At 43.2% G+C, this 15574-nt stretch overlaps 2 protein-coding genes across 3 annotated transcripts in view; one reads left to right on the plus strand and one right to left on the minus strand.

Annotated features, from left to right (window-relative positions):
* Positions 1–13793, plus strand: part of IFT172 (intraflagellar transport 172) — a 43746-nt gene extending 29953 nt beyond the window's left edge. The window contains exons 31-48 of the mRNA XM_044663712.1: positions 1622–1715; positions 1832–1896; positions 2037–2217; positions 2477–2586; positions 2772–2913; positions 8502–8600; positions 8864–8973; positions 9089–9152; positions 9266–9352; positions 9537–9653; positions 10458–10568; positions 10732–10851; positions 12077–12172; positions 12467–12526; positions 12627–12725; positions 13046–13199; positions 13299–13390; positions 13648–13793. Coding sequence (XP_044519647.1) covers positions 1622–1715; positions 1832–1896; positions 2037–2217; positions 2477–2586; positions 2772–2913; positions 8502–8600; positions 8864–8973; positions 9089–9152; positions 9266–9352; positions 9537–9653; positions 10458–10568; positions 10732–10851; positions 12077–12172; positions 12467–12526; positions 12627–12725; positions 13046–13199; positions 13299–13390; positions 13648–13737 — 1891 coding nt within the window. The 3' untranslated portion in view covers positions 13738–13793. The remainder of the gene's footprint in view (positions 1–1621; positions 1716–1831; positions 1897–2036; positions 2218–2476; positions 2587–2771; positions 2914–8501; positions 8601–8863; positions 8974–9088; positions 9153–9265; positions 9353–9536; positions 9654–10457; positions 10569–10731; positions 10852–12076; positions 12173–12466; positions 12527–12626; positions 12726–13045; positions 13200–13298; positions 13391–13647) is intronic.
* Positions 13794–13865: 72 nt separating this feature from the next.
* On the minus strand, positions 13866–15512 carry KRTCAP3 (keratinocyte associated protein 3). 2 transcript variants are annotated; one of them, XM_044660992.1, is made up of 7 exons: positions 15443–15512; positions 15143–15327; positions 14995–15054; positions 14653–14841; positions 14421–14555; positions 14166–14281; positions 13866–13986 (listed from the first exon to the last, which is right to left on the minus strand). In XM_044660992.1, the coding sequence occupies exons 1-6, from the start codon at positions 15462–15464 to the stop codon at positions 14171–14173; spliced, it is 702 nt and encodes a 233-aa protein (XP_044516927.1). In that variant the 5' UTR covers positions 15465–15512; the 3' UTR covers positions 13866–13986; positions 14166–14170. The 2 variants fall into 2 exon arrangements, with proteins under 2 accessions (XP_044516927.1, XP_044516926.1); XM_044660991.1 differs by having other exon boundaries at positions 13866–13989.
* Positions 15513–15574: the final 62 nt, after the last annotated feature.

Here is a 15574-nt window from a genome sequence, read left to right on the forward strand (position 1 = left end):
ATACACCATTGTCTCTGCCCCCCACTAAAACTGAATCCTCCCTTATAACCAAGAAACAACAGTTATGCAAAAATACCTGATATAGGGACTTTGTATGACAATGATACAGTGTTCTACCCAAGTAATATCTCATTTATTTCTGCTGAGAGAGGGAAACTATAGATTTCACTTTTTGTTTTCCAGAATAATAATTGGTTTCTTCATTTACTCAGAATTTGACTTTCTTTTAGTGATCTTTCCCCTGTACATTGTGAAAGAGATGTTCTTACAAAGCCATATATTTGTACCAGTACAACTGAGGCAGGGCTGGGTTGAGTGGAGGACAAGGAAGACCTTCACAGACAGGCAGCCAGGAAGGAAGAGGTGACCCCACTTGTGTAATGTGTAAAATGTGAAAAAAAAATACAAGTAAAAGGAGCATCCCAGATTGGCTGGGGAAACTGGATCATATTTTCATGGTATCCACTCCAAAACACAGGACCCTGGACTTGGCAGCCCAATAAAACTACCCCTGCTTTCTTTCCTTTTTCCTCTTCCAAAGGAACTTTTTCTCTAAAGGAGGGAAGAAGTTTTGGCATACATGGAATTATGTGTTTCAGTCTTTCCAAGTGCCTTTCTGTATCTGTCATAGAACTAAATTTGATATTGACATGGAGTAGCATTAATAATTCTGGCCCAAGTGTGGTTCACATTCTTTTGGGATGGGTTAATGAATGAAGGGAGGAAGCAAAGTCATTTGATATTCAAGATCAACCTTCAAAGCCTATAAAAAGACTTCTTGGAAGCTAAAATTTGTTTCCACTGGATCACAAGTGAGATTTTCTTAAGCAATGAGAATAACATCAAGATAAAATTAAACTGTCAGAATACTGGGCTATTTGATTTTTCTCTGGGTCACTTGATTTAGGCAGGTAATGTTTCATAGTAATATCGATGGGCCTTGGGAGATAATAGAATCTATAATTAGTTTGCTGAAGTCATCACAGTGAAAATATGAGGAAATCCCATTGATGAGACAGACTAATGCTATGACAATCAAGTATATTTTGGAGAAAAAAAGGGTAAAAAAAATTAATAAGATGTGATATCTCTCCCAACTGGCCTGTCTTTCCCCTACATGCCATATTGCCCACTTTTTCTATGCTTACTTTCCACTCCAATCCTGCATACTTTATCTTTTTTTTTTTTTAATTTTTTAAAAATCCTTAACGTCTGTGTATTGGCTCCTAGGTGGAAGAGTGGTAAGGGTGGGCAATGGGGGTCAAGTGACTTGCCCAGGATCACACAGCTGGGAAGTGTCTGAGGCCAGATTTGAACCTAAGACCTCCCATCTCTAGGCCTGACTCTCAATCCACTGAGCTACCCAGCTGCCCCTATCCTTATCTTTTAATAATGTTTGTGTATGTCTGCCACCCCTCAAATAGCAAAGAGCTCTCTAGATAGCCAAAAAATGGCTGCTACCAGAGAACCCATCTCCCCTTTCTCTGGTTCATTTCCCAATTTTTCTTATCTTTTTTCTCAATCTCTACTTTTTAATTTATCTTGCCATTATTAGTTTTTGTTTTTCTTTGGAAAGTGTAAAGATTGAAATAGGTAAACTTTATCTTCATCTTTGTTCCAGCTCCTTTGATTTTGCTTTTGAACTTGCTCGACTTGCCCTCAAACACAAAACTCCCGAGATTCACCTCAGATATGCCATGTACTTAGAAGATGAGGTATGGTTTCCTGCTCTCAGAGTCTTCCTTTTGCATCCTTAAGTCAATGTCAATGTCTATGAAAGCTGTGACCCCTAGAAGTTTTTTAGTGGTATGGCCTCTCCTCTCCCGAACAGGGTAAATTTGAAGAAGCTGAAGCAGAGTTTATTCGAGCAGGGAAGCCCAAAGAGGCTGTACTAATGTAAGTAACCTCCATGGGATTTTACCTAATCAGTAGACTCAATGCCCCTCACACAGGATAGAGCCTTTTCCAGATACCCCATCTTTTCAAATGATTCTATTTTGTACTTTTTTCTCCTTTTAACTGATTTTTGTGAGCAGGTTTGTCCACAACCAGGACTGGGAGGCAGCTCAACGGGTGGCTGAAGCTCATGACCCTGACAGTGTCTCTGAGGTGCTAGTAGGGCAGGCACGGGGGGCCTTAGAAGAAAAAGATTTTCAGAAAGCTGAAGGGCTGCTACTTCGGGCCCAGAGACCTGGATTGGCACTCAACTACTACAAGGTACAAAGCTGGTGTGAAAGAAAGACAAAGAAATGGGGTGAAAGGGTGGAAGGGCCTAGATACTTAAGAGTAGGCAATGTGACTTCAAAGAAAGCCTGGAGAACAGGAGAAATGAGAGGAGAAAAAGGGACCAAGAGACTTGGGATGGCAGATCTGTGGGTTGGTAGGTAGGAGTTTTGAATGTTGGAATGAAAGGCAGTTGCAGTGGTTTTCTATCCTCCAAAATATCCTGAAACCCCCATAAACATACTATTAACAGGAAGCTGGGCTTTGGAGTGATGCTCTTCGAATCTGTAAGGATTATGTGCCTGGGCAGCTGGAGGCACTGCAGGAGGAGTATGAACGGGAAGCTACCAAGAAGGGTGCCAGGTAATCACCATTAAGGAAACCAGGGAATGGAAGGCCAGGGTGGAGAGGGCTTGGAGGTAGCAGGGCAAGGGAAGAAGCTATGGCAATTATGATATTCAGCTGCCCTATTCCCTCAGTCTCTGTCATTCCTACCCCTTCTGTGCATGTGCTTGCTTTAGTCATGGACTCCTTTTACTCTTCCATAGGGGTATGGAGGGACTGGTGGAGCAGGCTCGGCAGTGGGAGCAGGCTGGTGAGTACAGCCGAGCTGTGGACTGTTATCTCAAAGTGCGTGACTCTGGAAGTGCCAGTGGAGCCAGTAGCCTTGTAGAGAAGTGCTGGATGAAGGTAAGGGACCCCAGACCTCCCTTACCTGCCCATTATTCCTTCAAAAGTATACACCTAGTGTATTTCCTTGGGTGTCCCATTTTTAGCTCTCCTATAGTATTTACTTTAACACACACTGGAAAGGACACAAAGAGAATAAAAAACATGGTCTTTACCCTCAAGGAACCCATAGTCTATTGGGAGGCATGAAACTATAAGCCTCATATACTGAGCAAATGGGAGATGTAATTAAGTGCTAACTTACACAGACTATGTAGTACTGTAGAGCATTCTTTTTCATGAAATGAGGCAGGGTTTAAATAAGGATTTGAGTGCTATGAGAAGGATGATCTGGGGATGGTAGAACACGGGCTGCTCCTAAACCACTTCTGGGAGTAGTTTCCAGGTGGTTCCTGGTTCTCTCTAGAGGATCAGAGGGTCGTCTGGAGTGGTAACAGATCTTCCCTTTTGACTTCTCTTTCTTGCCAAGCAGTCATGGCTCTCTAGTTTCAGAAGCAACAGGAATGGAAATAATTAAGGGTACTGGATTAGGAAATGAAGGACCCACTGTAGAGTCCTTACTCTACAACCAGTGACATTTTGTTCATTTGGTCCTTAATTTCGCTATGTATAAAATATCTATTACTCTTCCTCTCCAAATCTGCTCTTAGCCCTAATGATAGCACTCAGTTGCCCTTTCTTTCAGTTCTTAAGTTCAGTCATCTTTAACCCTTCAACTCCTCAATTGCCAAGTCCTGTCCATACTATTCCTAGCATCATTCTCTATTTTTCTCTACTGCCCTAACAACTACTATGGTTCCTGCCTTTATCATGTCACTTAGATGACTGTAATACCCTTCTGCTGAATCTTTCTGCTTCTCACCTGTCTTCAATCTGATCCGTCATTCATACCATTGCAAAATAATTTTCCTTTAAAAAAAATTTATCCTTGGGGCAGCTGGGTGGCTTGCTGGATTGAGAGCCAGGCCCAGAGATGGGAGGCCCTGGGTTCAAAACTGGTCTCAGACATTTCCTAGCTGTGTGACCCTGGGAAAGTCATTTAACCCCCATTGCCTAGCCCTTACTGCTCTTCTGCCTTAGAACCAACATACAGTAGTGATTCTAAGATGGAAGGTAAGGGTTTAGAAAATAAAATCTAAAAAAAATTATCCTTAACCCATACCAAGTAAAATGGGCATTCCATTTACAAAGTAGGACAGGAAAAGAGTACTGTACATGAAAGTGCAAATATTATATTTAGCATGCTTTGCATTTAAATATATCATAAATGTAACATGTACTTGGGAAAAGTCCTGATTGTTTCTTTCTGGGCTTTCTTTTGTTCTCTTCATTTTTTTAGAAAATATTTTAATTATCCTTTTTTTAATTCCTTATTTTTCAACTATCTCTATCTCTAGTTTTCCTCTTCCCCCCAACTCTCTTTCTTCCACCACCAAACTGGGGAAAAACTATCAAACAAATACTTTAACAGATTCCCACATTGGCCAAATGCAAAAATAGATATCTTATTCTGTACTTTGTATTCATTACTTCTCTGTCAAATGATAAAGCAGTATGCTTTATCTTGGGTTCTCTTAAATGGTGATTGGTCATTACCTTGATTCTTAAGTCTTTCAAAGTTATCTGTCTTTCCATTGTGGTTGTTGTTCAGTTGTTTTAATCATGTCCAACTCTTCATGACCCATTTGGAATTTACTCGACAAAGACACAGGAGTGGTTTGCCATTTCCTTCTCCAGTTCATTTGACAGATAAGGAACTGAGACAAACAAGGTTAAGTGACTTGTCCAGGGTCACATAGCTAGTACATGTCAGAGGCCATATTTAAACTCAGGTCTTCTTGACTCCAGACCCAAATTCCATCCACTGTGCCACCTGGCTGCTTCTCTTTACAGTGTCATTTTATGAATGTCTTTCTTGGTTTTGTTTATTTCACTCTACATTATTTCATATAAGTCTTCCCAAATTTCTCTGAAATTATCTTTTTTTGGTCATTTCTTAAGTCACAATAATAGTGCATTGTATTCATAGACCATAACTTGTTCAGCCATTCCCCAATTGATGAGAACTCTCTTAGTTTCCATTTCTTTGCCACTTTTTAAAAGAGCTGCTATAAATATTTTTGTATATATAAATCCTTCTTTGATACCTTTCAAGTATATACCTAGTACTGGTATCAAAGTGTAGTTTAATAGCTTTTTGGGCATAGTTCCAAATTGTCTCCAGAATAGTTAGACCAATTCACAAGCCTATTTTCATGCAGCCCCTCACAAAAAAATGCTCGTTTTCTGTTTTTGTCAACTTTGCCAGTTTGGTAACTCTGAGGTAGAACCTCAGTATTGCTTTAACTTAAATTTCTTTAATTATTAATGAGTTGGAACATTTTTAGATGGTTTTTGATATTTAGGATTTCTTCCTTTGATAACTGCCTATTCTTTCTTTTGACCATATTGGGGAAATGGCTCGTGATCTTTTAGAGTTGATCTATTCTTTTTTTTTTTTAAACCCCTACCTTCTTAGAATCAATACTGTGTATTGGTTCTAAGGCAGAAGAGTGGTAAGGGCTAGGCAATGGGGGTTAAGTGACTTGCCCAGGGTCACATAGCTAGAAATATCTGAGGCTAAATTTGAACTCAGGACCTCCCATCTCTGGGCCTGGCTCTCAATCCACTGAGCAATCTAACTGTTCCCGATCTGTTCTTTACATATGTTTTAGATATGAGACTTTTAATAAAGAAATTTGATACTAAGATTATTTCTCCCCCCCCCCCCAGCCACCAGTTTCTCTTCAAATTTTAGTTGTATTAGTTTGGTTTGGGCAAAATTTTTTTCAGTTTTATGTAATCAAAATTCACCGTTTTATCTTTTGTGATCTGCTCTAGGTCATTTGGTGATGAACTCTTCCCCTGCCCATAGTTGCCCTAGATAGTTCTGTCCTTACTCCTCTAATTTATGATGTGGCCTAAATTGAAGTCAACTATGCATCTAAAGTTTCTCTTATTATATGGGATGAAATTCTGGTCTAAACTAGGTTTCTTAACTTTTTTGTGTGTCATGAACCCTTTTGACAATCCCAGAGTAATGTTTTAAAATGTAGAGGCAGCTAGGTGGCACCATAGTACACAGAGCCCTGGGCCTGGAGTCAGAAAAACCTGAAATCAAATTTGGCGTTAGACACTTTACTAGTTTTATGACCCTTGGGTGAGACACTTAACCATTATATGCCTCACTTTCCTCAACTGTAAAATGATAATAACAGTACTTATCAGACAGTGTTACAGACAATAAGAATCAAATGAGACAATATTTGTAAAAAGTACTTGGCATAGGACCTAGCAACATTGACACCTCTGCCACTTCTCCACAACTGAAGGAAATTCTAAAATTGAGAGGTTTGTGAAAATAATTTTTTTTTCATTCAAGTTCTTAGTCTCCCTGAAATCTACTCACAGTCTGGATAGCAAGCTAAGAACCCTTGGGTCTAAATCTCTATCTGTCTTTATTAAATTCTGTTTATTAAATACTTATCTGAGCAGTTTTTGTTGAATAATAAGTAATAACCCCAGTTATTACAGTTTGGGGATTTATTTCACACTTTGCTACTCTGTTTATTTTTTTATTTTGTGAAAAACCTTTATCTTCTGTCTTAAACTGATACTAAATATCTGTTCCAAGGTGGAAGAATGGTAAAGACTGGACAGTGGGGGTTAAGTGACTTGTCCACGATCACACAACTACTATGTTTATCGGCTTCTGCTTTATTAATTACTTTACATATTCCATTGATCAATCTATTTTTTAACCATTACCAAGTAGTTTTGATGATTGCTGCTTTGTAGTATATTTCTTAGATCTGGAATTGATATTCTGCTTTCCTTTCCATTTTATTTTCATTTCTCATTGAATGAGATTCTTGACCTTTTATTCCTCCAGATGAATTTCATTAACAAATGCACTCTTCTGAGACCATTCCTCTATTCTACTTCCAAAAACCCATTACCTTTCCAAAAAAACATACTTCATTTGGCTTAATGTGACTACTTTCTATCTCATATTGCTGTTCTCTCTTGCCTCTGCTTTTACCTTTGTAGTTTCTCATGCCTGAAATTGGTTCCCCACCTCAGCTTCCTCAGCTTTCTGAGCGCCCCTTCCTTCAAGACCCCACTCAGGTTCCATGACTCCTTTCCTGCTCTGCCCCTCAGCTCAAAGTAGCTTTCTTCATATTTCTTCATAACACTATGCCTAGGCCTCTCCTTTTGTACTTATCACACTTTCCCCTGTGTTCTAGTTATTAATGTACTTGGCTTTTCCCAATTAGGTTATAGGTTCCTTGACAGAAAGTTCTTTGTGTGTATATAGGGAGTGGCTGGGGGCAGGGCATATCTGTCTTTGAATGGCCAGCAGCAAGCAGGGAGCTTGTACTAAGTAAAATGTTCCTTGAATTTTTATTTTAATTTGCCAGTGACTAAATTAAACCAATGAGAAGTGAAAGAGCAGTTAAGGTGGTAGTAGTGACTTATAAAAGGATGGAGTTGAATGTATTGGGTTGATGGGGGCCTTGAAGTTATTGAAGATCATCTAGTCCAAACTTTCACTTTAAAGTAATTCATTATAAATCAAATTATGAGCAAAAGCAGACATTCAAATTTACAAATAGTTATAAACTTTCATTTCCATAAACTTTCATTATTTAGTTTAAAATTTAGTTCCTTTCCTTTCTGTAGCCTAAAAATATCAGGGTATCCCAGGGTACACTTCTTTGTTCCCTGCTGGCAGGGGATCTGACCAGGTCACCTCCTCCCACTTCAGTAAACTCTAGTGGTTCCCTATTGCCTTCAAAATCAAATACAAAAATATCTTCTTGACTTTTAAAGCTCTGCACAACCTGGCTGGCTCCTTCCTTTCCATTCTCACCCTTTACTCTCTTCTACACACTTTACAATCCAGAACCACAGATCTTCTTGCTATTCTTCCCCCCAGCCCTCCATCTCCCAAGTTCTTGTCTTTTCACTGGCTGTCCCCCACACCTGGACTGCTCTTCTACTTCACCTCCACCTCTTGATGTCCTTCAAGACTCAGCTTAAATCCCAGTTTGTAAGAGGCCTTTCCTAGTCTTCTCTCCTGCTTAATGCCTTCCCTTGGAAATCATCTCCCATTTACCTTATATATATCTGGTACATACATAGTTATCGCATGTTATCTCCCCCAATTAGAATGTGAGTTCCTTGAGGATAAGGTCTCTTTTTGCTTTTCTTTGTATCTTAGCACACATAAGAAATGCTCAATAAATGTTTGTTGGCTGACAGTTTGAGGGCCAGAGTGGAGGAATTTGAACAAGAAAAGAAAGATGGGATGCCATTAGGGAAAATAGGTAGTTCATTGAGTCTTTTGAAGGTGTTATGAAGCACTAGGTAGATTTGTAGAAAGGAGAGCATTAGAGCAACTTGTGATGTGGGGGGAAGTGCTTTTAGCAGCATTTCTATGCTAGAATCACAGGAACAGCCCATTTATATTCTATAAAATATACATGGTAGGAGTTGTACCAGGATCTGGCTCTCTTATCTGTTCTGTCTTTCATTTTTCCCTCCAGGCAGCTGAACTCTCCATCAAGTTCTTACCCCCCCAACGAAGTCTAGAAGTTGTTCGGGCTGTAGGACCCCAACTGATTGGAATTGGGAAGCACAGTGCGGTGAGCAGGATGCTAGGGAACAGAGGACAAGTACAAAGAAAGGAGCATGTACTGAGTTATCCATGGATAGCCAGCCCCTCCTCTCAGAACCTCCTGTTGACCCCAAAATGTCCTATACTTTGAAGGGAGAGGTGGAGAAGCCTGAGCTCAAGAAAATATTTGTCATTGGCTAGGAATAATATGACCCTGGAAGTGAGGGGAATGTGTATGACTAGGAATTCAAGATGATGCTAGTGTCTAATATTTAATTTCTAACTTTATAGGCTGCAGAACTCTACCTGAACCTAGACCTAGTTAAGGAAGCAATTGATGCTTTCATGGAGGGTGAAGAATGGAACAAGGCCAAGCGGGTAGCCAAGGAATTAGACCCCCGGTAACCTCAAAACCCTACCTGTACTTGGAGTACCTTAACTTTCTTTAGGGATGAGAATGGAATGGGGCATGGCTTCCAGCAATCAAGAGGTTAACTAGAACATGTGTCCCTCTAGGTATGAGGACTATGTGGATCAGCAATATAAAGAGTTCCTGAAGAACCAGGGCAAAGTGGACTCGGTGAGGTGCCAGAAAATGCCAAAGTTGGCAGGGTAGGAGATAGAACATGGGGAGGAGCCAGAGGAAGCTTCTCTCACATCACATGGAAATATTTCTTTTAAATTTGCCAACAGCTTGTAGGTGTGGATGTTGTGGCTGCTCTTGACCTGTATGTGGAGCAAGGTCAGTGGGATAAGTGCATTGACACAGCCACCAAGCAGGTATTGTCCATCACCCCATTTTGAGCCCTTTGCTTCTTTCCCATTCCCCCAATTCCCCAACTGACTGCAGAACTTTGGTATTTAAGACAAATTCATGTTTGGTGTTGACCTTCCTTATTTCCCGAAAATACATATTCTTCCTTCTGATTTTTTCTGGTCCCAAACCATCTTCCTCTCTGGGCAGAACTACAAGATCCTGCACAAGTATGTTGCATTATATTCAACCCACCTGATCCGAGAGGGTGGCTGTGCCCAGGCACTAGCCCTCTACGTGCAGCATGGAGCACCTGCCAACCCACAGGTACTGCCTAATTCTGGGGGAAATCTTACAGAACCTCTATTTCTCCCCTTTGGACCCTTCCCTATTCAGAATAGAGAGGATAATGACCACCATTATCCTCTATGAATAACCCAGCCCCTCCTCTCACCCAAGAAAGCCCCAATGCATCCTTTACTAAAACACATCTTTATTTGGGGAATCCTTTGTACTTCTAACGTCATCTTTGCTTATCCATCAGGAGCATTCTCTCAGAGGCTAATCTTGCTACAGGAAATACCCCAGAGTATTTACTTTTCCCAAAAGAAACAGTTTCCACTCCCTGTTCTCCTTTGTTCATTTTCAGTTTATTCACTAGTCACCACATCTATTCACCAGAAGCTTAAGGCTGTGCAGAGACTAACCCAAGTCTGTTGAGAGGCAGGATGGTATAGTGGAGAGGGTTTGACTGAAGGCATTGAACATGAACTCCAGGGTCAGCTTAGACCCTTTTCTAGCTATATGACCCTAGGCAAATCATTTATCGTCTTAATGGCAGTTTCTTTATTGTGAAATCGGGATAATAATACTTGGACTAGGTTGTTGTGGGGCCAGTGCTTTATAAGCCATAAAGTGCTACATAAACGAGTTCCTCTTCATTCTTTCATTCACTGGTAGTTTTTTTTCCCTCTTTCACACCTTTGCTCCTAAAAAATGTTTATTCTCCCTTTTCCTACCCCACCCCCCTCAATTTTAGTGACCCATTCCAAACAATAAACCTTTCCTCCAGTACTAGGTTCTTACTTCTCACCGAGATTCTTTTGTCTTTCCCACCCCAATAACCTCCAGAACTTCAACATTTACAAAAGGATCTTCACAGACATGGTGAGCTCTCCTGGAACCAACAGTGCAGAGGCCTACCACAGCTGGGCTGACCTTCGAGATGTGCTCTTCAACCTGGTGAGGGAGCCAGGGCCCTCATTTACAGAGACACGTTCTCATCTCTAAACCTCTCTCCACCCTCTTCTCTGTCCATGTTGCAGGGTTCATATTATTCACCTCCTTGTGCTCCTTTGGCCTTCAGTCTAGCCCGGGACATCACTATTTTTCTCCTCTCCCCCAGTGTGAAAACCTAGTGAAATCCAGTGAAGCAAACTCAGCAGCCCATGAAGAATTTGAGACAATGCTTCTGATTGCTCATTACTATGCCACTCGTTCTGCAGCCCAAAGCATCAAGCAGCTGGTGAGATGGAGGGCAAGGGTACAAGTCCATAATGCTCTTTTTGAGAAGTCATGTTCAAAATGTCATCAGTTTCAAACTCATCCTTTAGCACCTTCTGAATCCTCTAACTGAATGTGAACATCTCAGGGATATTTTGGCACTGGATTTGTTACTGCCTTATGGAATCTTAAAATTAGAGAGGCCTTTATAGAGATGGGAGGTCCTAGGTTCAAATCCAGCTTCAGACACTTCCCAGCTGTGTGACTCTGGGCAAGTCACTTGACCCCCATTGCCCACCTTTACCACTCTTCCACCTAGGAGCCAATACACAGAAGTTAAGGGTTAAAAAAAAAAATGAGAGAGGCCTTTAGAGGACATTTGGGTCCAGCTTCCATTCCTTTAGATGGTCCCACTTCTACTTGTATACTTCCTGTCATGGGAAATCAACTACTTCCAGAGGCAGACCATTCCCATTTTGGACAGCTCTTAATTATTTCTGATAATAGTAAATGACATTTATATAGTACTTCAATGTTTAGAGTACTATTCCTAAAAACAATCCTGTGAGTTAGGTAGCTGAGGGCACTGTGACTCCCAGAAATTGTCAGGTAACAACCATAAACTCACAGCTAGTCAGGGTCCAAGCCTGGGTTGGAATTGAGACCCACCCGAGTTCACAGCTAGGACTCTTTTCCATTACGTAGTGCTATTTCCTAAATTTTAGGAGGTTCTCAAGTTTGAATCTGCCAAGTAGGCATCTATTGGTACAAATTCTGTCCTCTACCCAGATTAAGGTTTGTCCCTCCTACCTGAGAGCCCAAGACATCTGAAGACAGTTTTAACCCCCACCCCACCCCCAATGTCTCTGCTCACCATCCAGCTCTCCTGTTCTAATAAACAATAGCTTCTTTGATGCTTTCCCTAGCTACATTATATCCAAGTTTGCAAACCTGTGATCTCTCCCTCATCTCACTATATACATCATACATCTGTCAACACATTGTACATATTTAGAATCATGGGCTCTAAAGCTGAAAGGGATCTTAGTACATTGGAACTTGAAGATATCTTAGAAGGACTGATGAGTCTGACCTGTTCATTAGAGATGAAAAAACAGATCCAGAGAGGTTGAGTGTTACTAAATGTCTGTACAGAGTTGTTTTCCATGTCACTTGTCTCTGAGGCTGCAGCCTTCCCAAGACAGGCTTGGTCCACTAGTTTAATGTTTTTTTTTCATAATTCATAGGAGACAGTGGCTGCTCGACTTTCTGTGTCCCTCTTACGTCACACCCAACTAATCCCTGCAGACAAGGCTTTCTATGAGGCAGGCACAGCTGCCAAGGTAAGTAATGAAATGAATAACTGTGGGTTCAAAATATTAGGAGCTCAGAAGTGTAAAGAGTAAGGGGAAGTGGGGGCAGCTAGGTGGATCTGTGGATTGAGAGCCAGGCCTAGAAATGGGTTCCAATCTGCCCTTAGACATATCCCTAGACCAATATACCATATTGATTCTAAGAGAGAAAGGGTTAAAAAAAAAGGTAGGGGTATATGGAGCAAAGGGGAGAACTTTGAGGAGTAAAACCCCTAGTAACCAGAACTTGGTTTCTAAATTCTTCCTTTTTTATTTTCCCTCTAGGCAGTAGGATGGGAGAACATGGCATTCATCTTCTTGAACCGCTTCTTGGATCTGACAGATGTAAGTCAAGAGGCAGCTTGTACCCAGGGAGTGAGCAGCATTGTCAGAGAGCTCACTATCCTGGGTTAATCTCACCATTTATCTCCTGTGACTCCCCTAGGCAATAGAAGAGGGCACTCTGGATGCCCTTGACCACTCAGATTTCCAGGATACAGACATTCCCTTTGAGGTGCCACTACCAGCAAAGCAACATGTGCCGGTAAGAGCTCAAGCTTAGAAAAGTCTGATGGGAAAGTGGGAGGTTCAGATAGGGAGATAGATGAGCTTCCCATTTCTTTTACAAGCAGATAATGGTAGCATTCATTCCCTTATGCCAAGAGAAGACAGAAAGCATTGGGGAAATAAATGGAGTAATAGTAAATAATAAATAAATTGGTAAGTTGACTATCTCCTAAGTGGAAGTATGACCAGAAAAAAGGAAAGCTGTGCCATTATGTGACCCTTGTTGAGTTTGAGTTCTGCCTCTCATATCCTTGTGTTCCCTTGCCCTACTTATGTGAGGATTCCTGTTCTTTCCAGGAGGCCCAAAGGGAAGAAGTTCGAGACTGGGTGCTCACTGTTTCAATGGACCAGCGGCTAGAACAGATTCTACCCAGGGACGAGCGAGGTGCCTATGAGGCTTCTCTGGTGGCAGCAAGTACTGGTGTCCGGGCACTACCTTGCCTTATCACAGGTACAAAACCTTCTTTGTGTGGAAGGATGAGAGGATCTTGTTTCTTACCTGTATAGACAACAGATAAAGAAAAAACAAGAACTCTTCTCCTAACCACAGGGTACCCAATCCTGAGGAACAAGATTGAATTCAAGCGACCAGGGAAGGCAGCCAACAAGGACAACTGGAATAAGTTTCTTATGGCCATCAAGGTTTGAAGGGGAGACCTAAAGACAGTGGTGTGGATGAGGGTGGGGAGAACAAAACTTAAGAATGATGTCAGAAAGTCAAGGGTGGGTGTTCTAAACATAGTACAAAGCTGGGGGGGGGGGTGATAAGGGAAGGTTTGATAAGAATGTTATATAATTCACTGATGGGGGAAGGTTAAGTAGGATCACTTCTTGCCAAACTTTATACCAGGAATCCCTGGGACCTTCTCTACCAGATTCATCTTTCCTTGTCTCCACAGACCTCCCACAGTCCAGTATGCCAAGATGTCCTTAAGTTCATTAGCCAGTGGTGTGGAGGGTTACCCAGCACCAGCTTCTCCTTTCAGTGACTGGCAGGTGGCAATTAGGCCCCCTGTTACTACTGTGTATCTTCTACATTAAAGTTCTGAGAGTAACTTGGATCACTGTTTTCTTTGACGCAGGACCATCCTCAAACAGCCAAAAACAAATCAATAAGTGGAAGTGGAAAGCAGGTCCTTTATTACAATTATTTACATCACCATCTGGATTAGTTTTTCTGTGGCTTTAGGAAAGAAAGAAAATTGTCACTCCAGACTTGTTAGCTCCAATCACAGGAACTGCTAGAGAAAGGGGAAAACTAGTGTTAACAGGATGGTGGGATGAAAAATCAAAAAGGGAATCGGAGGTAGAAAAGACCAGGATCAGATAGTCTGACATGACACTTGGGTGTATTTGTGTAACCCCCTACCCAGACCTGCCCTGCCCAAGAGTTTCTTTTTTCCTGATGGCTCCTTACCTGTCCTAAACAACCCAGTTTTTCCTCATTGCCTGGATTTCTTGACTTTGTTCCAAAAGCTGTTGGCTTTCCTGACTTTTCCCTTTTGGAGATTCCGGCTCTGCTAGTTCCTGAAGCTGTGAAAGAGTCGAGTTAGGACCATTGCCTGCCCCCAAATTCGGAATCAATTCCTGAGTTCAGCAATTCCCTTGGGTCTCTAACAGCCCCTGCCAGGCCTTTCTTAGTAGTTCCTCCTCCCTCCCTCGGGTTTTTTACCTGTTGCAGTAACTCTTCCTCCCCACAGGGCTTGAACCCCCGAAGGGCTAGGGCAGCCACACAACAATACCCAGACAAAGTAGCCTCAGCGGCAGCCATGAACACAGATGGGAGCCAGAGTGCCAAAGCGGTCTCCTAGAGGGCACAGGGAAAAGGACAGCCAAAGAAGCGTTCTGAGTTGGGCTCCGGGGAGAAAGTGAAAGTCTGGATTCAGACTTTGGGCGATGCTTACGTAGATTCGGGTGGGGTCAAAGGGGCAGTCATTCGCAGGTGCAGAAGAGTCGAGGTGGCTCGCGGAGCACTGGGCGAGGAGGCGGCGGCCTCGGTTGGCCACAGTCAGCGAGAACGCCAGGAGCAGCCCCAGGGAACAGGTGGCGGATAGGAGCAGGTTCAGCAGGGACACTGCCAGCAAGGCCCAGTGCTGCGGCAGGGCAGACAGTTAATAGATCTCCCCGCGCCTCCCCCCCCACCCCAAGCTTTCCTTTTTGTACTCTGCAGGCGCCCAGGCTCCGTACTCAGCCTCGGGAAGCCTCACGCCCCGCCCTCCGCACCCCCCACCCCGGTTCAGCCTCACCAGTGCGGCCAGGAGGAGGTTTCTGGAGGACAGCAGCGCCACGAGTCCCGCGGCGATGCTCTGGGGAGACAAAGAGGGCACGGATGAGCGCGGGCTTTCAGCCCGCCCCGCGGCGCCGTTCCAGCCCAGCCCCACCCCGCCCGCTCACCAGAAGGCCCGAGCCCACGGAGACGACATTGGCCGTTGTGTACTCGGGGGTGATGGCCCCGCTGGGGTTCGCCACGTGCCGCAAGACGGTGCCGTGCAGAACGGCTCCCACCAATAAGTTCACATGCCCCACTAGGATCAAGGCGAGGCCCGCGCGCATGAGCCGGCGGGGGCCCCGGGCCGCATCTGAAAGGTACCGGCGAGGAACCGTAGGAATGGAAGGGCTCGAGGATGGGACTCAGCGGCCCACCAGCGCAATGAATACAGTCCACCACCCCACCTCCGCCCCCGGGGAAATTACCGAAGCGGCAGCGGTTACACATCCTGCCTGCAGCGCCTCCGGCTGCCCGGACTCCTTCCCGTACACCTGAGCCCGGCCCCGCCCCACTTTCTCAGCTCTAGACCCGCCCCCCCTTCTCCCTACCTGCAACCC

The sequence above is a fragment of the Gracilinanus agilis genome, chromosome 2 (assembly GCF_016433145.1).
Source record: "Gracilinanus agilis isolate LMUSP501 chromosome 2, AgileGrace, whole genome shotgun sequence".
NCBI lineage: Eukaryota > Metazoa > Chordata > Mammalia > Didelphimorphia > Didelphidae > Gracilinanus > Gracilinanus agilis.

Coding starts and splice junctions, on each gene's coding strand:
- KRTCAP3 (XM_044660992.1), bottom strand. CDS start 15,464: ATGTGTAACCGCTGCCGCTTCG. Junction 14,556..14,652: donor TTGACCCCACCCGAATCTAC/GTAAGCATCGCC, acceptor TGTGCCCTCTAG/GAGACCGCTTTGGCACTCTG. Junction 14,282..14,420: donor AGGAAGAGTTACTGCAACAG/GTAAAAAACCCG, acceptor ACTCTTTCACAG/CTTCAGGAACTAGCAGAGCC.